This window comes from Lutjanus erythropterus, chromosome 3 (genome assembly GCF_056507025.1).
Source record: "Lutjanus erythropterus isolate fLutEry1 chromosome 3, fLutEry1.hap2, whole genome shotgun sequence".
NCBI lineage: Eukaryota > Metazoa > Chordata > Actinopteri > Lutjaniformes > Lutjanidae > Lutjanus > Lutjanus erythropterus.
Genome location: NC_139319.1, coordinates 30,351,400 through 30,378,378, shown reverse-complemented (window position 1 = coordinate 30,378,378; position 26,979 = coordinate 30,351,400). Strand labels below are relative to the sequence as shown.

The 26,979-nt window shown below is 39.4% G+C and overlaps 1 protein-coding gene across 1 annotated transcript in view; it reads left to right on the top strand.

The window, feature by feature from the left end:
* Nucleotides 1-26,979, top strand: part of rptor (regulatory associated protein of MTOR, complex 1) — a 215,648-nt gene that overhangs the window by 114,979 nt on the left and 73,690 nt on the right. The window contains exons 9-12 of the mRNA XM_084715786.1: nucleotides 5,614-5,714; nucleotides 9,094-9,238; nucleotides 18,164-18,239; nucleotides 20,775-20,876. Of these exons, the coding sequence (XP_084571912.1) occupies nucleotides 5,614-5,714; nucleotides 9,094-9,238; nucleotides 18,164-18,239; nucleotides 20,775-20,876 (424 nt within the window). The remainder of the gene's footprint in view (nucleotides 1-5,613; nucleotides 5,715-9,093; nucleotides 9,239-18,163; nucleotides 18,240-20,774; nucleotides 20,877-26,979) is intronic.

The window sequence follows — 26,979 nt, the reverse complement described above, 5'->3', positions numbered from 1 at the left end:
TTATTCAGCCTACTAGGTATATTGAACATTGTGGCGCACACTGTACGGCCTCTTTACTGCTTTCAATAGTAGCCTCTGAACACGAGCAGAATATGGAATCTGTCTCAGCTCAATATCATGACTTTGAAAAAACCAAATGACTAGTGTTAGCGAATTTTCTGTAGTTTAAAATATTATGACTTGTAAAATATCACTTCCATGAGGCTGTTCAGTTAGACAGTGACAGATCACAGCCAATAAACTCTGCGTTTTATCCTCACAGTGCAACGTTGATTAATGCTCCTCTGTCTCAATAATTATTAATACCACCAGATAACACACTACAATTTTAACTTGTGATATTTCTTGAGTGATACTAATCTGTCTTTGTTTGTTTGTTTGTTTCTTTCTTTTGTTCTTTCTTGCCTTTCCTGTCTTTTCCATTTTCAGCACAGTGCTAATGTCATTCTGAACACTTCTAATATTGGGTAAAGTGTGACCAGGGCCTATTTCTGACCCTTCCACTTCATACCTCTAGAGATTTCATCAGTGTGAATGACTAGTGTGAGTTTTAGTGTCTCTGCAATTGTCTCACACTAACACTTTCTGTATCACTGGTTAATAGATATAAATAGTAGGAACTAATAACAAAGGTGTGTATAGACAAGCACTTCTCAAATGAGGATAACATTGTACTTTCCAAAACAGAAAAATACTTTAAATAAGTAAGTCACTCCAAGTATTAATAAAACAGGATAATATAGCATGACTAAAATGGTTAAAACAAGAAATTATTATAAATTATATTTATAACTGATGACACAAGGCTAAACAGCTCTTTGGGCATTTTCCAACCTGTTCAACTATTCATCTCTCTATCTGTCCATCCGTTCACCAATACACTGTCCTTTTCACTCCTCAAATATATTAGAGTGGATCCTGAGCAAGGATATGAACTGCTGAGTGTTCATCCTTAGTGCTGACTTGCTGAACACCTTTGGCAGGAACTCAAAGTGCTCAGGATCTGGCCGGCCTTCATGGTTATACAGCAGGCTCATACCTGCCAAGAGCTTCACAGCTGCTATTATTTGTCACTTAGAGGTGGAAATGGGAGGTTGGGGGCAGGGAGAGGTCAGACACTCTGTGTGTAGTTAGACATCATTTGTTGGAGTGATGATCGACTTTACATGCCAGTTTGCCAGACTTTGGTGCTCATTATACGTTGCGTAAGTCTTTTCTAACGAATTAGCATTTAGCGAATGATGTATTACTATATAGTAGTGTAGTGTCATTCATTGTCAGATGATGTATATAACTATATTTCATGCTCCTGTCTCAAGACAAAGACCTGCTCCTGGCGGTGCTCCAGTTGCACCACCTAATGATGATAAAACCACAGTAGAAACAAAATGTTTGGGAGTGACAGCGGGTGATGACATTTCTGACATTCGGGAAGAAAATTGGAAGAAAACATTTCAGCATGTCAATGTTGGGCAATGAATGTCACCTTTTTTTTTTTTTACCCATGCCAAGCCTCTGTTATTTTAGTACATTAATGAAGAAGCTAAAAGTTGTTGCACTTAGTTATTTATTTTTAAATTCTGTTTTCACACAATCACAACTTTATCTCATGATAACAAGCTCATTATCTTGTCGGCTCGTGAGGACAAAAGGTCATTTTCTTAAGATAACATGATTCTGTTATCGCAAAACAATTTTGTTAGAGTTTGTTATAATGTTGAGACAATCTGCGATTGACAACAGTATCTTTTTATTTTATGTGCTATTTTATGACACTCATCATTGCTATTATATATAAAACTGTGCTGCATCAAGGACTTCAGCTTACAAGAGGCACCATTAAGAATGAGTTAATTGTCTTGTTGTCTTTGGAAATACACCTTTAGTTTTGGTGGATAATGAGGTAACTTACTCACCTATTTTACAGAGTTAATGATGAGATTTTTTTTTTTTTTTTTTTTAATGAGTGCAACCACATCTGGTTTCTGAAGATAATGTATGAGACGAGCATTTTATTTTGAAGTGAGGATTAAATAAACACTCTGTTATATTTTATATTTGTTAATGTATATAACAATAATAACAGTTGTAATAATAATAATATCCTCTGATGTGGCGACACTGATAATCGTCATAACAGCAGTCATGCAGGTTCATTGCACATCACACTACAAAATGGGATTAATGAATCTTTGGTTGCAGTTTGCGTCAGAATGAGCGTCAGTTTGTGCATCGAAAGCCTGGTGAATTTGAGGACTATAATGTAAATACTTTTGTGTTTTGAAAATGCAACAAAAACTTTTCATTGTACAGTTTCAGTTCAATAAATGATGAATACGGTGTGTGGCCAAAGCTCGCTATTGGCCATTAGTGCGCAAATTTCTGGTTGGATTGACAAACAACTTTTCAGATATTTCTCAAATAGTCAACTTTTGTTGGTGAGAACTGAAAATCACATTGTGCAAAGGTACCTTTACATTTAAACTATGACCTGCCGGCACACTGCAGCAGTTTGAGTTTGTTTTAGAGTTTAAGAGAGTGAGCGAGCACCCAGTGATCTACTTCACTGACCACAGATCTCCTCCTCCTGTACAGTGACGTGAATGTCCTCACAGTCCTTTGGGCTTATAGGCCTCTGTAGTCGCTTCCACACACAAACACCTCCTTGCCTGTACATGGCAATGAGAGCTGTAATGCTTTGTGAGTTGTAAAAGTGCTTATAAGTGCTTTTTCTCATTTATCTTTTCCCCACTTTCTTCATTAGTTTAAAACATATTTCTCCCTTTTTCTTTACTCAGACACAAATGATTCTCTTGCTCACATTAGCTGTAATATCTGTGAGCCAGCTACTGTTCCGCTCATCCCTCCGTCTTCTCTCACTGTTTTACATAGTATTCATTAAAAGGCAGACAGCGAGGTGTGGTAAAGGTAATTTTCTCGGTTTTGCTACAGTGATTACTGTCATATCGTCTCGGGCTCTGTCTGAAAGAGATTCCCCTGCCCTCATTTCCATGGTGTTCCCATGAAAGGAACGACAGAATAACTAGAACCTGCAGTGTCAGACTATGAGTGCAGGGTTTTCCATAAAAACACACCTGTGGTACAAGGGATTACACATCTCATGTTCCTCTAGATGCAGTCACTGAAGTTCTTTCATTACAGTCAAGAAAATGTCCTAGAACAAAGTCTAAAGAAATCACATTTTGTACAGCGAGTCCACAGATCTGACATGTGTAACAGTGGTGAGAAATTATACAGTATTGACTCGTGCTGCATCTAACAATTATTTTAATTGTGAAATAGTCTGTGGATTATTTTCTCAACTAATCGATTAGTTGTTTGGTCCATAAAATGTCAGCATTTTATGAATTATATCAATCAATGTTTACCAAGATGACTTAAATGTCATGTTTAATCCACTTCCCAAAGACATCCAGTTTACCAAAAAAAATGGTAAAGAATCTGGAAAATATTCCCGTTTAAGAAGCTGGAAGGAGAAATTTGACTTTTTTTTTTCCTTAAAAAAAAATTACTCAAGCCGATTAATTAATTTTGAAAATAGCTGGAAATTAATTTAGTAATCAATTAATAATCCATTCCTCTTTGCAGCTCAAGTATTGATACATTAGATGAAGAACAATCACATAGAAAATGTTTAGAAAGTAACATCACAGATGTCCAATTGGTTCTGTTCTGATCCAGTGAAGAATTAGTACAAAATACATAAGACAGAGAAGAAAGAATGACTTGCTGCAGCAGTATTGATCGATTGAGTCATATTCGATGGTCCTACACACGTGTGGTCCACCTTCACTTGTGTTTTCCTTTATTTTGCCTCTACTTCAACTTTTTCCAACTTCTCTCCATGTTAAGTCTTGGTTCAATCATTCCTAAAGTTGGTTTTTAGATTCAACAAAAAGGCATCTGCTTTAATGACCATGTAGCTACTGACTGCAAACAGCAGATTTAGGTTACTTTACTTTATGTTTCATTTTTTCAAGGTGTCATTTAGATTTTGAGTCATTCAAGTGACAGGAAGAGGTAAAAGATGAGCTTCTTAAAAAAGGCAAAGACCCAATACAGTTGTTAACTTGCAGGTTAACAAAATTAAAATGTAAAATTGGTGAAATCAGGCCTGAAGTCTAAGTTTTTAGTGTAAGTTCACCTTTGGCTTTGAAAAACACAGATTTATTGGGGTATTGCAGCTAAAATGTAGGGCACCAAGGCCATAACCAATGTTGCAATAACACTAAGTGATAACTGCATTGTCCATCGTCAGTAATCAGTACAAATACACATTACTGGATTGTAAACCATTAATCAAACCAATAAATAACTGCAATCAATGTCAAACAACCTTGTCATAGTTCAGCAGTTACTTGGTGTTTCTGTAGTCGGGACAGAATAATAAAAAAATATACATATTAGCAGTTTGATTTAAACTAAAGCTACCTGTGCTCTTAGGGAAGAATATCATGCCAACTTCCCTTTTAGAAAAATGGGATCTTAACATTGTTTTTAAACTAAAAACTCTTTTTGACTTCTTGTCAATCTAGCATCATTATATGCCAGAGAGAGACGGAGATCGTACTGGATGAACTCTACCCTTCACCTGATTTTCTCATGTTTGTGACCTATTCTTGAGATACAGACATCGAAAGTGCTGTGAGATGAGTCATGTTGTTGATTTGATGATGATATGACTATCAACAGATCATTTGCACGAGACGCATCATGTGGAAAAAATAGACAAGACTCCAAATCTCTAGATGAAGCGCCACTGCCGCCACACCTGAGCGCAGTGCTCACACAAGTTGTGTGACTGATGTAACCTGTTAATATAGGCACAGAAATGAAAATCAAGAGGTTCTGCGATCCACATGTGCTACAGTGTGTCCCGACTGTGACAATTTTAAATGAGGAAATCTGCTGCTTTCCTGTAAGTTCACAATGTGGTATAATTTGTGCCCTGAAATCAAAACTTTCCCAAACAAAACTCAATAGCAGAGGTAATAAATGGTCACTGGTCAGATTTAAGTATTCTGCCAAGGATAGCCCTGGGCTAAACAGCTGTAATGGTTTACACAAGCATGTAGCCTTTGTGTGAAATAGCATCTCTTCTCTTTTGCCCTGGTTACTAAGATTTCTTCTCATAAAAATGTGTTATTTCACATACCGTTAGCAGAGGCGCTCACCAGCTCAATAGGTGCAGACCAACTCTGTAATAATCACATGCATGTGAGGAAACCTGAGTCTGCAGGTCAAATCAGGACACAAATGTATTCCCATGTGTTTAACTGAGTTGAGACAGCCCTGTAAAAACACATATAATCTAAATAAAAAGCTCCATTCTTCCTCTGCTTGTGCCTGATGTTGCTCTGCGTGTCTCTTGTGCAGACATGAGCGTATAAGCACACATGAATATTCAAACTTGGACTCATTGTTAGTCTCTCTGAGTAAGAGGCTAAGTGCCTGTAAATGTAAATGTCTTCAGATGTGTTGTGGTAATCCTACTGAGCAGTTGCCACTTTGTGCTCTGAGTCAGCTCTGTGACATACAGTGAGCGCCGCTGACACAGTGCCATCTGTGTTGTGTTGTGTGTGTGTGGTGCAGGATCCCTGGCAGGCTCAACGACAGACGCACTCCCCTCGGAGAGCTCAACTGGATCTTCACAGCCATCACTGACACGATCGCCTGGAACGTGCTGCCTAGAGGTGAGGCTTTACAAACACAGACACACGTCAGGGAGACCATTTTATTTTCCACAGTTACCAATCTGATAGAATCATTCCAGTTTATTACAACTTAGGTCGTAGGTTTTGTAGTTTTGGCCTTCATTTCCATCCATTATGATAACTCCTAATGATGATGATGTACTCACTAAAGTAACCGATGACCAGTTAACCATTCAGTAACCTTTTCTCCTAACAGCTACTGTACAATCATAGTTTAGCACCTGTATTGCGGTACAGCAGGCCTGTCAAACGTTTGAGTTCTTCACATGTGGAAGTGATGTCCGTGACATAGACTTTGTGTATGAAGAGTGGTGTCCCCACAGTACCCCGCTGTAAAGTTTCACATCGGTAACTCCTCATGCTAAAAGCCTCAGCTAAACGGCTAAACAGGGCTAAGTTAGAATAAAATAAGTCTAAACTACTAAACTGTCATTAGCTCTATGTTCATGTCTTCTGCTTGGATCATCACGTGGTGAGGATGCAGACTTTTTGTTTGTGATGTATAGCTTTTTAGCAAGATATCATGTATGTTAGGGAGATTATTGGCACATCATCAGTATTGTCACATAAATGTTTTCAAATTAAATGTCAATATTCCTGCCAGTATGACAGTCTGATAAGATGATGCTTTAATCATGCACATGTAGCGGAGGTTTTTTGAAGCGTGAACGTAATGGATATTAAAGTTGCTATTTGCAATGATTGTTTGGCATCAGTCATGTGAGGAGAGGCAAAATCACATTCCTTCAACACAACACAGACTTAATAGTCCATCTTAAGAGCTCTGATTCCAATAATCATTGGTAAATTAGTGAAGAACAAAAAGGAAAAACCTGTCAGTAGTAGTTTTCTTATGTTTGACAGGTGAATGTGTTTATTTTTAAAATAACTGTATGTTATATCTGCATCTGCCAGTTCATTCCACTACATAAGAGGCTTGATGTGTGCACTTATCAGTATCTGCACCTGCTGTCAGCCAAAATGAGTTTGAAAAATATCAGCACATCAGATATTGTCAAAAATCCAATATTGTGCATCTCCAATGTATGTAGTCATCAAATGTATATTTAAGACCGTTTTACAAGCTTCTCAGCTTGAAACATTTAATCAGCCAGTGACAGACTTTTCGACCAACTTGTGTTGCTAACATTAGCTTGATTAGCCAGCTGGTTACTGCTGATAAAAATCTGTCAGTTATCATTTCAGTCTGAAAAATCAGAATTTATGGACTAGAGTTGAGAAGCCTGGTTTGCTCAACCTCTGTTTGAAATCAGTGAGCTAACGGTCAACAGACCTTTTATCACATCAGTCCTTTTGACATGAAATAGTAGAGTAGCCACTGGTGTTACCAATTCTACTAATTAAGGTTCTGTTTGTTAACGTAAAATAATTTGTTACACTAAATGGATCTGGACCGAATTAGTATTGTTGGTCTGTGTTAACTATTTCGTTCAATATGGATGCCCTAGAAAAAAAAGGTATACAGCACAAAATTCTTAACCTGCCAGACTTTGTTTCAATGTTGCTGTTACTGCTCAAATGTGACCTAGCTGGTGGTCATGGTAGTTTTCAGTACTCCCCAGAACGTCCATGAAAAGTTGAAAAAAAAAACAAAAAAAAAAACTTTTTTCCACAAGTGTCACAGCGCATCAACAGAACTAAACAGAACAAGACACGATATGAAAACTGTGTGACTCTACAGTTAGTCTGGCCTCCACTGATTCCCCAGCTCAATGGCCACACCAAGACAAATGAGTGACAAGTGACAGTATGCAAGTTTCAAAACTGAATGAAATGGACTAGTCTGGAGGAGGCATATTAACATTAAAGTCAAAATCAATAAAAAACATACTTAACCATGATGATTAGACCACTGTTAATATTTCAAAACCCAAAACCTACAATGCAAAATGTACATCTTAACATGGTACAAGGAGAAATGAGAACTCATACAGCTGTAGTGTTCTCTGGTCTGGTGACTACTTTGGTGAGGACATTATTATCGTAACTGCTCAAGATGTTGGCCAGAACTATAAAAATTTAACCCAAGATATAATAAAATGAATATATTCCTTTTAAAGTAGCAAAGCAAACAAACAAGAACACTCCTCTCACTGGTGCTGAAGGCGGAAAGACGGCTAATGGCACACTAAAGCTGTGCAACTGTTAAAAAATATATCGTTATTTCAACATGTTGAGCCGCTGATGAAAAATGAAATGACCCATGTGTTTCGGCTCACCAGAGCCCAAATTAGGGCACCTAATAAAAGCAGTGCGGTTGTGAAGCATCAGCAATCCTCAAACTTCGAGAATATCCCCAGTGGTTGAAAAAAGTGAAGATGTTGATATAAAATGCCAGGAGTGCAGTAAGTGCAGGTTGTGCTCCTCAAATGGAGATTAATTGTGTTTCGGGGATCTACAGTAACACATTAATTGGGGATATCATTTTAACCAAAATGTGGAGGCCATAAAAGCAAGTACGCACTCACAACACAACACTCTGTATGGTTAAGACACACATACACACACACCTCCGCTAACCATTTCCCACAGGCTCAGCTTGGCTAGATGAAAATTCTCACACAGACTTCTTTTTTGACATGCATTTAACTTTTTCACGTGGCAAATAGACTTTCTCGCTTGTCTCCTGTATGCAACACACTTCCACAGACACACACTTTCACACACTTTCACACACAGTCAGACTCCCCTGAGACAAACTGTATCCCGGTTAGAATAGCAATGTGACAACGCTGATGGCTGTGAAGCCTCGTAAATCCCCGGGGCTCTGTTGTTAATGAAGCAGCCCGCATCAGAGAGAATCCCTGTAATGAAGGCTCCGCACACCTAATCCACATCTCACACTCGCACACAAAATAGCACAAACACTTCAACATTTAAACAGCAAAGACAGAAGTTGTCAGACACTGTCTTACACACACACACACACACACACAGACACACACACACACACACACACGCACATCTGCTCTGTCACAGAAACAGGGGAATCACAATCATAAGCCAGAGATTGGCAGAGGATTGGCCTGGCCCCATTAAAGTGAATTAGTGAAAACATTAATGAGCTGATGGAGATGTGACTGTGATTCATCACTTTAATCTGCATATCACTGTCCTCCATATTCTGTAACCAAACACACAAACTATCCAGTTTTCCTCAAAAGCGGACACTTTGCTCTCATTAAACTTCTTTTACCCAGTTTGATTTTCATTCACTCATTCGGCGTCCCACTTTTCCTCACTCGTAATCCCGTCTTTGTGTTAATTTTATTCATTCGCTGCCCTTCTTCTGTCTCTGCCATGATGGATAATTTCTATTTGGTCTCTCTGTCTCTAGATTTGTTCCAGAAGTTGTTTCGTCAGGACCTGCTGGTGGCCAGCTTGTTCCGCAATTTCCTGTTAGCAGAGAGGATAATGAGGTCTTACAACTGCACTCCGGTCAGCAGTCCTCGTCTGCCCCCTACATACATGCACGCCATGTGGTAAGACACACAAACAGAGCACAAACAGAGCCTCTTGCACACATATACACAGATGTCCTTTGCTTTGTAGAGCAGAAGGCAAGGAGAAGAGGAACAGAAATCTACAGAGCTTTGTGATTTGTTCACCTACACTGAAGAGACTTTCTGACAGATAAATTATTTGATTAGGCAGGAGACAAACACACAGTGTTACATTATTGATAGTATGTATGAATGCAAATGACTTTTTTTAAATGCATATTTTATGCATGAAATTTTCCTTTTTTCCACAACACAAAAACACAGGATGACTGAAATGTCCGTAAGTAGATTGAGAGGAAGAAATAGACTCCACAGAGTGAAGACCAAGTGAAGCTGAGGGAGACCGAAGATGAAGGCCAGAAACATAGAGACCTGGTGGAGCAAAGCACAATATAATACAGTACAATACTGCCCAATACAGTTAGTTCCCAGGTTGGCTATTGTTAGGATTTTATCAATACCAAATACCTATTGATAATCTTATTGACATTACTTATCATAATTTAAAGCAAAAAATAAAGATATGAAAGGCAAGGATGTGAAAAAATTCAATTGGTTGGTTGTCTCCTGAGCGAAGGAGGAGCAGCTTGTCCCTAAACTGAAAAGCCAATAGCTAATAGCTGGCCTGGTCCACCTTAAAGGTCAGTCCACCTTAAGTGAGCCTGTGTTGAAGATGTTGCTCCTTCAGAGCTAACCCTCCAGCAGCATTCCCATCACTAGAACGTGGCTCGGCTCTTGGGAAGGTGTAGCATTTATTTGCTGACAAACAGCCTGAATTGTTCACACGCTGCAGTCTCTGTCTATGTCTCTCATCTCGACCGCACACTCACACGGCTATGTTAGCAGGAGAGGATGCCGGGAAAAAAAAAAAAAACACAGTGGTGTGCGGAGGAGAAGTTGAAAAAACTTTTGGAGAAACACAACCAATGTGATCTCTGCCAGCTGTCTCCTCACTGGGTGTATTTCGTGTACCAGAAAGCTGGTGAATCAGAGATATAAAACCTCTATTCTTTACTGTTTGATAGCAATTATGTTGTAAGTACAATGAGGTGTTTAGTGTTACATAAATACCTATAGCAGCACTGTTTGTCCAGGAACTTATCAATACCTTGGTACTGACCAGTCAGGAACTGATTCCAATTCAGTACCAATCTTTAATTCCCCTTCTACCCCTAAATTATCAACAAAGTGTCCTTTAAGACACTTGAGGTGGGCATTGGAGAGAGTCTAAATTATTTCTAGGTACAGACAAGAACCAATGTCCTTTAGCCATCTGAGGAGGCAAGCACGGGATACTCATTTTCATTCTCTTAATGTAATCCTTTTTTGTATGACCATACTAAACATAAGGCCCTGAGGTAACGCTGGAGCCATAGAGAGATTACAAAATGCTTGGTCACTTATGCTCAAAAGTTAAATCTGCCTCAGGGCTCATTTGCCCAAAAGTCACAGGCTTGTTTATTGAATGAAAACTCCTCTCTAAAATAGTTTTTCCCACTTCTGAAAACCGCCAGTGGCGATGTACTGGTGTTTCTATGACTGTTTGTTTGGTTTTGTAATTTTTTTCTTATTACCATAGATATTTGGAATAAAAGACAATGTTTCTTGACAGTGAGATATATCAGTTTCTCACAGTGCTAGCTACTCTGCTATAGTGTTTACAGAGATTATTCTTGGAAATGTGTTTGTTAGCTTTCAGATCCACAGTTAGATGCGTTCAGCACAGGTTTTGGTCTCAGGCATGTTCATTCTGGCTGAAACTGGCATGAAACTGGCCTTTCACTAACTCAAGTTTCTCCCACTGTACGCATTGTGTCTTGTGGATTCAGCACAGGTAGAAATAGGAAACAAGACGCTGTGGTTTGGCAAGGAGATGGCTCGCCCACTGGAGCTAATTACTGACCAACAACAGCTGGGGTTGGTGACTGTACACATCACATTATTCGTGTCCTCCCAGTTAGGTTGCTGGCTTTACACACTTTCCTGACTCTCAACAAAACCCAGACAAGTCTTACATATTTTGGTACTAGCCTGTGTCCAGAGCTAAGGTAGAGTCAACATCCTTGATCAATCTCTTTACTGACTTTAGCAGCAGTTTTCTTTCCATTAGGAAAATTTAGCAGCTGGAAAACCGGAAAACATTTCCCCATAAAATATGAACTAGTTTCACCCAAATCAGGGATGTAGTTGGTTTTATGTGACTTGCTCTGTCCTAAAGCGTCCCATAAAGGGTTACGCTCTTGTCGTGACTTGGCCACCAGAGTTTGTGATAAAGGAGTGGGAATGACGGAGGCGCCATTATTAAAAGTCATTGTAGCATCAAAATGATTTTGAAACTGTCATTTAAGGTAGAATAGTTACCTAATGTTGCTTTAACAGGGATGACAAAAATATTTCTTCTCAACAAACTCTCAGTAATAAAGCAAACAAACACACGTCTGGTTTGTTTCTGCACTGGTTGTTAATGTTGCACTGTTACTGCTCCCGAATACTCAATATTATTGCCAGGAGTATCACTGTTGGACCTCTGATGTAGCACATTATTTCTCATCTACAAACACAGATTGATTAATGTAAAAAGAGGACAATCAGTTGTTTTAATACACGAGTCAGCAGTCAGAGTATATGTGAAATTTTCTCCCGTAGTTTAACCTGCAGTTACCGTACAACACAGAAAAACAACATGAAACACTTTAATTACTTTCACAACTTCTCAAAATAAATGCTGTTGAGGAAGTGTGAGCCAAAACATGTAGGTGTTTTTATTCGCTTCTAGTCTCTAGCATATGCATACACCTCGTTCATGCTAAGTATAATGTCCATCCTTGTGTTTCTCAGTTATTTCTATATGTTGCCTGTTGCCAGTGTTTCTCTATGTGTTGCTTTCTGCTTCACAGCAGAAGCAGATACTGTACAGCAGGACAAGTCCAGTTGTATGGGGAGTTGGGGCACCACACACACACACACACACACACACACACACACACACACACACACACACACACACACACACACACACAGACACACACACACACACACACACACACACAACCCCCAGCTTTAAATGAAAGCAGCAAGGTAACACCCATTCTCTGGGGGATGTTAACCATGCATTCATATGGACCCCCTAGAAAAAGGGGGTCCATTGATTGCACTTTGAAATTAAATAAAAAACAGTGTTGGAATAATCAGAAAAATGAGTTCCCAGCTGGGAAAATTCACATGAACACACCCTCAAGTGGGAACAAGAACTCAAAAAGTCAGTGAAAATTTTGTTACATGACTTCAATCAGAGTACCATCTAGTGGGCCCTCGAGGCAGTGGTACTGCCAAATGGTTACAGGTTAAGTTCAAATCATTGTGGTCAAGCAATCAATAGAGCACAATAATACACTTTCATTCATTCTCTGCATTTAACACATCCTAAAACTAAAAACAGTGGGCAGCCGCTGTCTAGCACCCACGGACCAACTCCAGTTGTAACCCAGAACCTAGGTCAGGGGTATTCGTGAGTTGTGTAGTGATCTAGATTAGCTGCAAAAGTTGTTAGCATTAACCCCGATAACAAGTCAGGTAGATTAATATTTTGGTTTTACTGGCGCAGCAACAAGTCAAACACAAAATCACTTTGTAACATAAAAAAATAAGTTTCAGCGTACTTGAACAGCCACATGAATCTTTTCTGAACCAACCCTTCCCTGGTGCTACGACAAGTATGATAACAACGACAACAACAACCCTACCCTACCCTTCGTAGAATGTTGTACAACTTAAAAGCTCATGAACGTACCAAAGTCAGAAGAACAACTTGCCAACACGAGAAGTACGGTGATCCGAAGAGCACGAAAATGCAACATAAAAGACCTCATGGGACATGTTGGACACCTCTAGCCGTAACAGACATGGCAGATTTAGGTTAAAAGCAGTGGTACGACAACAGTAGTCCACAAAAAGTTTTTTCTTGAATTATTGAATAACACAAAGCTTGTTGTCTCCTTCAGTCACACAGCATGAGACAGAAGTTCTTGGCGTGTTTTGTATTTTCTACCAACTCACTGATTTGATCTCCAAGTTTTCTCATTACGAGACGTAAATACAGACACACAGAGGTCTGAAAAACCTCCCTGGTGTCCATTGACTTTACATGCTCCTCCATAGTGTGTAAGAAACATTATCCTATCATCTATCTCCCTTTAGTTACACAAACACTTCTCCCACTATCTATTGTTTCTCTTCTTGCTCTGCTATAAATGCCTCACTCCATCTCTCCCACTCATTATCTGGCTCATGTTGAGAAAAAAAAAAAAACGCTCTCTCACTCTTTTTGCCTTGAGGAGCGACTCATTGTGTAACACCCTGGCATCACTTATTGTAAAGAACAACTGCTCCTTGCTCCTTGAGCAAGCGATAGTCTTTCTTTCTTGCTCGTATAGCAGCCCATTATTTTAGATTGGGGGTATATTGTGCTGTTTACCGCCAAAGAAATTGGGAGTTGCACTTTGTTTCACAGCAGCGCATGCAGTATTAAGGAGGACAGAATAACGGCAGAGAGGTGCTTTAAAAGTGCAGGAAACAAGACTGAGGGAACGATAAAAAATGGAAGTGCCAGAGATAAAAGGCGAGTAGAAAAATAAAAGTTTGGATGAGCATAGATGGGTGGAGACGACGATGGAGAGGGGGAATTAAGCAGTTTGGGGGCTCGTTGATCGATGTCGGTGCCCCGACACAAACAGCAATTGTTATTCAAATGGAGCAGAATAGGGGAGAGCAGATAAACCCAAGGCTGATGACTCCCTTGTGGGCAGTTTCAGTGTGGGAGTGTGTGTGGGGGAGTGTGTGCGTGTACTTTATATGTGTGTTTGTGAGTGCGCGTTGCTGCAGCACTCTGCAGGCAACAGGAAAAAGAGCTTAGTCAGCCGCCAACTGGTCCCCTACACTCCTCTGTCGGCTGTCCCCTCATCTCACTCACCACACACACACACACACACACACACACACACACACACACACACACACACACACACACACACACACACACACACACACACAGGCAGGTTTTGGTGATGAGTTACTCATTGCTATTGGCAGGCATCATGCGAGTTAACGCTGTCATCTCAAATGGTGCAACAGCCTCCTCCCTGCGAGTGTGCCTTCGCGGATTAGACTGCTCTATCTGCTTGTTTCCTCGACGTTGGATTACATAAACGCCAGCATGGATAGATGTTTGTTTGCAAAATTGACTCCAGTCCCAGTACCTCTAGTTATGAAACCTAAAAGAAATACCTCAGTGAGTGAGAATTTCTCTGTGTATTCAGACCAGAAAGTTTATTTTCCTCATAAATAAATAAAGTAATAATTAATTACAGGAAAATTCAAAGCTTATTGTAAGATGTTAGTATTTTATGTCTTTCTTACAATTAGAGATGTCTTTAGATAACTTAAAAATCTATCATGATACCAAACGAGTTAGAAAAAGATCCTTCCTCAACACATAGCTCTTGTTACATCTCTCAGAATTAATTTTTTATACAATAAAGTTTTAATCATGTATTCCAAAGAAAAACAAAAGAGAACAAACAAATAATAACGGAAACCAAAGGCACAAAAGTTAAAAAGAAAAAGTCCCAAAAATAAAGAGAGAAGCTTATATAATCAAATGAATCAAAACTAGATGAGACAGCATTAGACCAACTTTAAAGAGTGATTTCACAAAAGGCTAGACATGAAATCATTGGCTGTACAAGTTGATAATACATTCAGTTGCACCATTACTTCATCAGGTAGAAAGCTCCAAGTCAATCACATGCTGCCATTGTGCTGGAAGGAAAATGAGCGTAAGACATTGAAAAGACAATCTACTCCAACACCTACCCACTACAATTTAGGATCCCACCTTCAAATTCGGTCTTGAGTCAGAATTGGAAGAGTATATCCACCACACCTTTGCTTATGAGATTGTCTGTTCCAAAATGTAATTTACTTTCCCTCTCAATTAACAACTACCACTGAGACACAAGAAGTAATTTAGTATGTTAGTGATTCTGAAACCATGCTATAAACAAGCACTTAGCATAACAGATGCTCTGCAAATCAGTTTAATTGAACAAAAATAACCCACAAATACTACACTGACACGTGCATCTAGAAGTAGTATGCCACTTTCAGACTTTTCAGTTTCATCCGAACCAAAATGACAGGTAAGAAACCTCCCCAGACCGCGGTCCAAACCAAACAGCTGAACTTTGGTCCAGCTGAAATGGTCTTGGCCTGGATCAGATTGAACCACAGTTTGGTTTGCTCTTAGAGGGAAAATATTTTTTGGGATGGTTCAGGATTTCAGACTAATTACAGGAAGTTCTGGCAGGCTATCATCAGATTCAGGTTAAGTGAAAAACAACGCAGTTGCAAATCGGGAGAGAAAGAGACTGAATGTTGAACTGACACGTGGTTCAACAACTTTATAAAGAATCCATTGGAAAAAGCATGCCAATGCCAAACACATGCTTTCCTGTTTCCTGTGATTAGATATGCTGTATTTGCTTGTCTTGTCATTTTTTTTATGATGTTTATAAGATATTGGTGGAGGAGCTGTAAAGCAACATATACACAAGTTTTCTACTACTCAGCTAGCATTTTGCTAGCATTAGCTATCAGATGTTAATAGCTAGCTAACAATTTATGTACATTAACTAACTAGTTAGTGATTGTTTTACTAACATGAGCTGTCAGATGGAACTAGCTATCTAACAATTGATGGTTAGCTAGCCAGTTAGAACTGTTATTGGAGCACAGAACAAAAAGGGGTGGGGCTTAGGAAGCCTCATTTTCAATTTCAGGGAGACCCAGCTCACATAGGTTATGACGAGAGAACGGAGTAATTTCATTTATAGTTCTTTAGTGTTCTTGAATTATACCGATAATATATATATAATATATATAATATATGAAAACAAAAATAACTGGATCAAATCTGTAAATCTCACAAAAACCTTGAAACCTTGGTTTGGAGGGGCCTCCATACATACATTAAAAGACAAATTGAGGTCTTTGTGTAACATTTGTTGAATGTTTTTTGGTTAAGTAAGTGCATACACCATCAATGTATGGTTTAAATTCTCTAAAATCAGGCCTCGTATGGTAACAAAAACTTTGTTAAATGAGTAACACCTGTTCTTACTAAGCCAGTAATGTTTGTTTTGCACAGTTGACATTTTTGCTGAAAGCTAAATGTTTTACCTGTCACAGCAGCTGCTGAATTTCTAAACTCTCCCATTTAGCTTGAACTTTTACCAACTGGGATAAATTGCCTTTTTGTTGACTTTTAGTGGTTGATAGAGCAAGCATACCACCTGCCAAAATGTAGCTCCTACTTTTCTAATTAAGCCTTTTTTTTTTAGCAATATGCAGCACAGCATGTTTGCATGTTTCACATTCATGACAGCAGTGAATCCACTGTACCTTCAACCCTTTGCGGTCAACCCAGAGTGCAACTTTATTACACCGCTCCCAGCAAATGGGAAAAGCTGTTTAAGCAGCAGAAAGAATCTCAGACAGAGTGAACTCGGTGTCACTCCTTCAGCATCACATTACATAGCAGTGCATCTACTGGGAGCATGACTCAACCCCTAACTCGTGCTAACTGAGAGGAAAAAGCCCCATCGAGGCCCTAAGCTCAATTTGCTGCAAGAAAAAGGAGCTGGAAATTAGAAGGAAAGAGAGATAGACACAGAAAGACTAGAGAACCCTGCAATAAGGTTTGATGTGAGTTACATAACCCCATGAATTAGATATGATGAGACCATGAGAGAACGCTGGTGCTGAGAAAAGGATTAGGCTCCTTACTGCCCTCTTCAGGACCTCCAGCTGGGAATTTAATGACGTGTATGCGCACGGTGAAGAATGTGAGGGAGAAAACATGAGCTGGGGAGAATTAGGATGGTGAGCAGGGAAAGCCATGACCAACGACTTAAAGGGTAAGTTTGGTATTTTTTAACCTGGACCCTATATTCCCATGTTTTTGTGTCTAAGAAACTATCTAAGTGTCTATCTTTGTCTGAAAGGATCCCTACAAAGACAGACCTTTTTGTTGAAGACTAAGATCCTTTTTGTTTACCCAGACAGTGATTTTATCATTGTCATTGTCATCTTTATTCAGCATCTTGGTTCATCTTTACAGAGTTCCAGCAATCACCAGTTCTGGTTTGATCTAAATAAACCAATTATTCACTGTGACATATGTGAACATATCAGGGAAGAAGTGAGTGGGAGGTCAGATATCAGAGAAGCAGCAGAAAGAAAAGGCATGTATGGTCAGAATATTGTCTCATCTAACGCGGTGAATTAAGGAGTTATTGTGACCATAAAAAAAAAAAAAACTGGAACAGTGGAAAGATGAACTTTGCGTTGAGTTTTACTTTGGTCCTGTCGAGTTTGATGGAAGCGTGTTTCACGATGATTAAAGTAGTGTTTGTCTAAATGGAGTCTGGCGGCTTTGCCAAGAGCATAAAACAGCTGTTTCTGGTTAAACAAAAAAGAACTTACTCTTAAAAAAAAGAAGGCCTATTTCTCTAGGCATCCTTTCCAAAATGTACTTTGATGGTTGCAGTTGCCCTTAAGGATTACACTGCAGCCTGATTCAAGGCTGCCGACTACAGCGGTCTCCCTCAGTAGTGGACCAGTCTCAAAAAATTGATGTCCCAACCAGTCAATTAGACACAAAAACATGGCGAAATAATTGTCAGGTTGAAGAATAACCAAGCTAACCTGAAATGTATTTGTTTATGTTGCTTCAGGGCATTTTTTAAGCTGCAGCGAGGTTGTGTGGTTTTGGGGTTAGTCTTCATAATGCATGTGGAAATTTTAATGCAGTGTGTGTGTGTGTGTGTTTATCTCACCTCTCTACAGGCAAGCGTGGGACCTGGCTGTGGACATCTGCCTATCTCAGCTGCCTACCATTATTGAGGAGGGCACCGCCTTCAGAGTAAGTGTGTGTGTGAGAAAAACAAACATTGAGACCTCCTCAGCTTCACTTCAACAATTGAAAGATGCTCCATCTGACTGTGTGTGTGTGTGTGCGTGTGTGTGTGTGTGTGAGCAAGTGTGTGTGTAGGTTAGAGGTTACTGTTTATCTAGCATTGATGGATGGCGCTGTCCACCACTGATGCCTGTAAACATCAACACTTCTTGTTTGCACTGCAAGTTCTCCACCACCAGCATCTACAGCACAGCATCTCTATTAATCTTTCAAACACACACACATTCCCAGTGGATAACATTGTAAAATGTCAAGTCTAATAATTCAAGTGTGAGTGTCAAATAAAAAATAGTTTGTGAAACCACTGGCCCTGCACTTTCAGCCCCACTTTATTGTTATATTTACTGACACGGCTGGAGACTCTGATGGAGATGCTGAGTGTGATATAAACACGCTGCAGGAGGCTGATTGGACTGATGATGACTTCAGATATCTGGGTCAACACAACATTTTTGTGTGTGTGTGTGTGAGCAGACACATAGTCACCAGATGCTGGACAGACAGGAGCAGCAACCTGTGCTTTGTAATAAAAACTAATCAGAAAACTCTGAAAACAGAGAAAATGGGGCCCTAGCAGCCGATGTTAGCACTTTTTATCTAGGCCTTTCCTCTCCTCCACCTGGCCCTCAGAGGTGGGCATCTTTTCCATCGCTCCCCCGGGAGCAGTTTTCCATCCTCAATCCTCTTCTCCTTTCTCCTGCACTCGGGCCGAAAACACTTACCGGCAGCGTAATTGAGCCTCTGAGGACTACTAAAGGGGATCATCCCTCTCTGTCTTGCTCCGTCTTTCAGGAGCCTTTAATTCCTCTCTGATGTGCTCCAACTGTTTACCTCATTTTCTTGGTCTCTGTCAGTTTAAAGCTGCAGAAAAATATAGTTCAAATTCAGTTTTGTTTTCTACTCTTGACAACTATACAGTATTGGCAGTAGCTTAACCCTTTCTAACCCCTAACCCAAGTATTTCTTTTTGTTTCACTGAGCCATATGGACATTAATAACGCAGAGAAAAATCAGATTTCTGTAGAAAAGCTCAAAGTGAAAATAAATTTCATAAGCATTAGTAAAACATATGTTCCTGTTTCTTCATGTAATAACTATATGATATAGTACTCAGTCCAGTGCTGTAGGCATGATGGGAAATGTGGGCCATTGCTAGTTGCTGTCCTTACTTAAATTATAAACCCGGAGCAGAGAGCAGCACATTTTGCTCCACCAAGTATTTATTCAGTGTTTTTTCACTGTTTATCAACTTTCTGTTTAAATGTGCATTGACAGAGAAAATAGACTTACATCTAAATGCTTCAGGTTGTGGTTACACCTGTTAGACACAGCTGAGAGAGGCTGCTGGGAATGATTTGAAAGAATCTTCACCATGTGTTGCCATATAGGAATTATGTGAGGACATCACTATGAAACTGTATTCTTCTTCCATTTTTTAATGCTTAGTTGTACTTCTGAAGCGGTTTTGGTGAAGGTAATGGAAAAGTAATGCAATTCATTACTCTATTTTTGAACTGAACAGGTAGGTGTTCATCCTGCTGGGCTCTAGGCCTGCCGCACCTCCACCTGTAAGCTGCAGTGTCATCAGCTGGGGACCACCACTCATAGACGTTTCCCTGGTTGCCTTGTGCAGTCTGGCTCTCTGTGGGTCTTTTAGCAGACAAAGCTTCTAGAGCCCACTTCCACTGGTTAGAGCCTCACGTTCCATCTGCTCTCCCTGTGCTCCAGGTCAGCATGTTTTGCCCTCTTCCTTTCATGGGCTGACTCCAACCCTGGGCCTAAGTTTAACCCCTGCAGGGTTGTCCCAACTGGTTTGCATCACACTGGGATACTCTGGCCAGTATGATCATAAGACTGGTATTAAACTCCATTGAAAAGGTCTTTAAAATCTCACATTTAAGTCAGTGACAACATTATTTTGTTTTTATATTCCCTCCCAAAATGAAACATTATACACACTGTTTGATGTGAATACAGGAGCTCAGTCTTTAAGCTTGCCCTACACCCACCATACACCACTTTCTTTCATGTATCAGTGAGTGTGTGAACGTGTGTGTATAGAGTTATTAAGCTTTGATTATGCACAAATTAATTTAGCCATCCAGCCACGAAGCATTGATATTTCCCCTCTCTGCATCCATCAAGCGTCTACACAACGCTGTCGTAATTCCCGTCGCAATATTAACACTCAGCGTGATCAAAAACTCTGCGGCCAGCAACCAATCAATCAGGCAAACTGCCGTGGCAGCAGAGAGAGGGAGGAAGAGAGGGAAGGTGATCATGATAGATCAGGATTTATGTCGCCACTGCAGTGCAGTGTCACTTCTTAGCTCATTGTGTCAGAGCCTTTATGAGGCGATAAGCTAGTCACTGCAGACTGGCTCATTACTGTGCGTGTCTGTGTGTTAGAGGCAGAAAGAGTAAGAGCAATTAAGTCTTTAAAATCATGATAAACACTACCTGTCTGTTCTGTGTCCACAGCACAGTCCTTTCTTTGCGGAGCAGCTGACAGCGTTTCAGGTGTGGTTGACGATGGGTGTGGAGAACAGGAACCCCCCTGAGCAGCTCCCCATTGTACTGCAGGTACAAACACACACACACACACACACACACACACACACACGCACACACACACAAACATCCAATCACAGTCTCTTTCTTCTTTTTTAATTCAAGTTCTTCAATTTCAGTTTGAGTTATGGGTGTGACGTGCATTGGTGTTCCCAAGCAGTGTTAATTTTGACAGCAAATTTTGATTTAGTTTTAGTCTTTTGACTAAAATGCCATTCAGTTTTAGTTTTTTTTTTTTATTATCATCAGAATTGCACAAGTTTTAGTTAAGTTTCAAGTATCAAGTGAAACGCTGTCACACAACCAGTGGTTGGTTACATTTGGCGTCTGGTATGAAACGCTGGAAAACCACCGGGCTGTTAACTGTGATGACTTTCAGCAGAGAGAAGCGTGAGGAAGGCTGCATGTGACTATAGAGAGAAGTGTCAATGTGATTTAAACTCTCTTTGATCATGATGCCTGATATTTCTCTACAGTTCTGTAGTTTCAGCTGCAGACTGGAGACTGTTAACAGTGACAAACAGACAGATTGTGAAATCTGTCAGAAACAGAAACAGACTGTGCTATATTTGCTATTATCTTAAAATAATGACTTCATATCTGAAAAAATAACAAACTTTCTCAAAATTATGACTTAGATAGTAATGAATTAAATAATTAAAAAACATAAATATTGCTCACCACTGACATCATATGATGTTAAATGCTGAGCAACCCCTTCTGTGACTGACTTCCAGTGTCCATTCATGTGGTATTAACAAATTAAGTTAAAGTCACTTTTTCCATTGACTTCATGTAATTGTTTAATTTGATGGCCTTGTTGATCTTGCTTCTCGTCTTTTTGTCCTCAGACAATGACAGCACCAAAGGCCAAGTGGTCTTACCCCTAAAAATGATGTAATTTCAGGCCCGGTCATCACTTATAACCGACTGGGTCATGGTTGACCCTCTCTCTCAGTGTTTATGTCTAACAGGCGTCGGCTCATCTGAGTTTTAATATTAACGTTTTGTTAACCATAAGAAATCAGTGTTGAGTGTTTTTGGATGAACGGTTCTCCGGCCTAAAATGCAGAGGCCAAGAAAACAGCCCGTTCCAAACAGGCACGCTTTGAATGGGCACTGCACCAGTAATTATAATTCAGTATGTACTATGAAAACATTTTTAGCAGTAGTCAATAGTGATGGCTTAAGGAACCGTGATTACAGATTTCAGTCAAACCAAAAGACACAAACTAAAGCAAACTGCAGACAGTGTTGTGGAATATCAAATACAGAAAATTGATGAAAGAAAGTGTAATATGCTGATACATATAATGCAAACAGCTTTTTTTGCTTTCTTCACTCATTTTGCATCATTAAGTCTCTCTGGACAGCAGTATACATATATATACACCAATATTCTCACTTTCTTCTCTTCATCTACAAATTTCAAATGAAGCACTCTGTTATGGGAGGTATATAAAGAGCATGGACAGAAAAAAAGCTCCTGCACATGTGAAGCACACAAATGTATGGATACATTCATCTCCATTACCCACCTTTTACATGTACATGTGCTGACAGTTCTTTATGTTGTTGTTTTTTTTAAATAGAAAACAACAACAATTTTACTCACTCAGTGAATTCCCTATTCAAATCTGGATTAAGAATGCTATCACATTAGTGGGACAGCTACTATACATTTGGTTATATAAACAAAGAGATATTAAATGCACAAGCTCAAAGAAGGCCATTGGAAATTTGATTTAAAAAAAATTAACTTGCCTGATTTTTTTTTTTGTTCTTTTTTAGCTTTTAAAATGAGATTCATTGTTCAGTGAAACAAATTCCACCTCTTATCTTCTGCCATATAAATCTAATTTTCCTTTTTTGTTTGTTTTGAATGATGCTCTTTATTGTGTAGAAATATATTATCTCAGTAAATACCCTTTGATATATCATCTTATTTTCAAGAGGGTCCCAAACAAACACTCACAAATGGAAAACAGAACGGTACAAGAAACACTTTATAACACATCAGTGACAAAACAAACAAACAGCCACAATCAGAACCAAACCTAAATTAACTAAATAACAAATCAAAAAAAGAACAGACAGAAACAGGTTATGTTACATTAAATATAATCAAAAGAAAAATAACAGTGATTAATCTTAAAATAAGTAAATGAACAGTGATAGTATTACTGAAAACATATTGTTTTTGCAGATTAAAAAAACAAAACATTTTTGAGCAAAATGGCGATAAACAATGGATATTTACAACTAACTTATTCCAATCTGAAGTAACCCGAAGTATAAAGGCATTTTTTTTACCAACTTGAAGATTAAAAAAGGACAATAAAGCTGATCTAAAAAGAGAAATTGCTTTATACCATCAGTTAAAGTTAAAGTAGATAGTTGCATTTAAAGATAAACAGATACCAGTGAAACTAGCATCTTATATAGAGTTACCCACTTGAATGTATCTCACATTGTTAATGGTGTGTAAGAAAAATGCCTACAGCAACTAATCACAGGGCAGAAAATGTAACTCGGAAAGCAAATAATTTAAAAAACAGTGAAATGAATAAAAATAAACAGAACCCACACACAGGATAAATGCTGTACACACTCTGTGAGATTTGGATGCGTTTAAGGCACATTCACAAAAGAGTAAATAAAACTAAATGTAAAAATAATTAATATGAATGCAATTGAAAATAATACAAAATCAGTATGAGTTAAATACAGGTTGCAACACACCTTTAGGAGACATTTTTTGCATTTACTCCCACACCCATAACCTGAAAAGATACCACCTGTCTGCACCAGTGGGCCAGATGAGTCAAACTGGACACTAACCTCTGTTAGTTTTCTTAGAAAGTATCAAGAGGTTCACTCTCTTTCCATCGGCTGAAGTGCCATAAATTAAAATGTATAATGGCGTCGTATGCATCACTTGTCTTCCTCTGTGTGGTTTGTATATGCAGGAGGGTGCGCTGCTGAGGGTTTAATTGTGTGTGTGCTTGCCAACGAAACTCTGCCATGTTTTTTGTTTACTTTTGGCTTCATGCACCTGGAATGCTTTGTTGTAATTTTGAAATTTCAACTGGGAAATTACGACTTTGACTGGGACACAGCATAAGTATGACCCTTATAGCACTGGAAATGGCAATTTTTAGCCACTCCAAATAATTAACACTCACACCTTTGTTATCTCTGTTATCTCAACTTTTTTTTTGCAAGAAAGTACCCAATTATAGGTAACTAAAAAACATGCACTATATCACCTTGGCTGGAGTTGCATCGCCATCAGAGACTGGATGGTATCAGGCCCTGGTTTCATTGCCTGTTGTCCTACTGGAGGGAAATAGATTCTATTGAAGAATTTATATTTAGTCACTTTTGATCTGGCGTCTGTTGTGGGGAGAAGCATCTGCTCATCGGGATCCTTTATATGTTGAATCAGTCTTTAAAAGTGGGCTTCATTTGTTGTTTTCTCCTCAAATATGTGTAAAAAGAGTAATGAAAAACATGATCCTGGCCTGTTGGTTTGGAACGCTTACCATTTAATCACAGCGTCCCTGTTCAATGTCCAGACAGGTCAGTCCTTGTCTCCCTCTCCATCTTTCTCATCACTTTTTCTACATTCTACTATCAAAATAATGCCCTCCAAAAATAATAAGAGAGAAAAAAATACCCCTGAAAAATCACATTAATCACGAGTCTTCCAGTGTTTTCTGACCCTAATATCTGGTCATTTTTAAATAGGCTGATCCTATTAGTAGAGAACAGTGCTATTTTCACTGAGGGTGGGGTGGCTATTTACACGCAGATGGCAGAGACAAACCACAATATTTTCCTAAACCTAACCATGTTGTTGTGGTGCCTAAAAGCAACCTAACTATGACTGACTAAACCCAATAACACAAAAAACCCTGAAAGGAATAAGTCAACTACATCTAAAATTATAATAACAATTTTGTTTTTTGACTTGTGGTTTAACACAGGACTTGGACTCCAGTGTCCCTACATGGACTTCATTGCACTTTATAGTGGGCTGAGTGTAAATAGCCCAATAGCTTCTGTGTGACTGTTTTCCATTTTAAATATTCCCAGATACTGTCTGTCTGCCAAATTCTGTAGATTTTCAAATAAATTATGATATTAATGAAGGATATTTTAGAGAGAACTGGGGTTGAGTGTCTCTTGCACTCATGATGGTCATTAATTAAGCAAGGGGGATGAATATTAAGCTGCAAAATCAGATTTCAGAGCCTGTCACTGATTCAGCTAGTGAGCGATCTGAGAACTCTTCCCTCATATTATTTTCCAACTCAGCGCTATTCTCTTCAGTGCCGACACTTCCACTTATGTGTGTGTGTGTGTGTGTGTGTGTGTGTGTGTGTGTGTGTGTGTGTGTGTGTGTGTGTGTGTGTCTGTTTGTGTGTGTGTGTGTGTGTGTGTGTGTGTGTGTGTGTCTGTGTCTGTGTGTGTGTGTTTCCCCAACATGTGGTCCTGGTCCACTGTGAAACCTCTGATCTACTGGGAATATAACAAAAAAGACATGGTTCTGGTTTGCCACTGCCAGTTAACAAAGAAGTGTATCCTCCCAATAATTTTCAAGATCAACCTGCAGAGAATAATATTGGCATTTCTGCTGTTTGTTCTAATTAAGCTGCAATCTCAGCAGCACTTAGTTCCAGTGTGATTATTAAGCATTGTAATGGGGCAGTTCACCACAAAATCAAAAATGCATATTTTTCCTCTTATCTGTAATGTTATTTATCCAGCTAGATTGTTTTTGTGTTAGTTGCAGATATTTGAAGATATCGGCTGCACAGTTGTCTGTTTTTTCTTGACTATAACAGGACTAAATAGCACTCGGTTTGTGCACCAAAAAAGTACATTTTAAACACAAACACAAATCATGACCTGGTTAATAAGCATAATAAGCAGACCTTGTTGCGAGCATTTTCATGTAGCAGCTACTTTCTTTCTGTGGTAGAATGTCCTGGAGCTACTTAATTTCTATTTTCTATCTACCAGATAGAAAATAGCTCCTACATGAAACTGCTCACAACAAGGTCTGTGGATTAACCTCAGTAACCAGGTCATGATTTGTGAAAAGAGACATTGTTGTTGAGTTTTTCAAATGTATTTTTTGGTGCTTGGAGCTCCTCAAGCCCAGTGCCATGTAGTCTCCATTATATTGGAGAGAAGGCAGACATCTCTACGACTAATAGCTCCAAAACTCAGCTGCTCACACCAAAACAATCTGGGCCCCGTTTCCCAGAGCCTTCGTAGCGCTACGTGTGTCGTAAGTTGTATTTTAAGGTCTCCCTTAAGGTTACGGGCTGTTTCCCAGAGTTGGGACAACCTAAAGGGAGACCTTAAAATACAACTTACGACACACGTAGCGCTACGAAGGCTCTGGGAAACGGGGCTCTGGATGGATAAATATCTAAGACTAGAAAAACAGGAGTGAACTGTCTTTTAAGAACACTCAGCACCTGCCAAGAGTCCATCATTAACTGAGAATATCTCAATTACAGCAATACACCAACCTCTCACTGGTCTCCTCTCTCCCTCCCTGTATTTATCTTCATCCTCCTCCTTTATACGACACACTCCTTCCTCCAGGTCGTTGCTTTAGATCTGCCAGCAGAACAGTGGGGTATGCGCTGTGAATTTCTTTCTGTAATTTGAGCTCAACATTTGCAGGCCGAGTTTCCTCGTTACAGCCCCGCAACAAAGCCTGTGACAAGAACAGTGGCTGTTGCGCCCCATGCAGTGGTGTTCAATTTGTTTGGTGTGCTTTAATTGGGCTGAAATCTTGCTAAAACCTTGTAGTTGTGTGCATCAGCTGTTGAGTTCCAGCAGAGGGATGTTTCTCCCCTCCTTTTCCCTCGTCCTTCCTCCACCACCAGCACCGTCTCATGGGGCCGTACAGTTGTGGTGTTGTATTATATCACAGTAGTAACACCGCTGTCCGTGTTGAATGGTAATTTCCTGCTGACTCAGCACACTGCGAGCCGCAGCCCGTCCATACAGCAGTTCTGTCGGGACCTGTTAAAAGCCAAGGAAAAGGCAGACTGATTGGGGATGGTGTATGAAGGCGTGTGTGTGTGTGTGC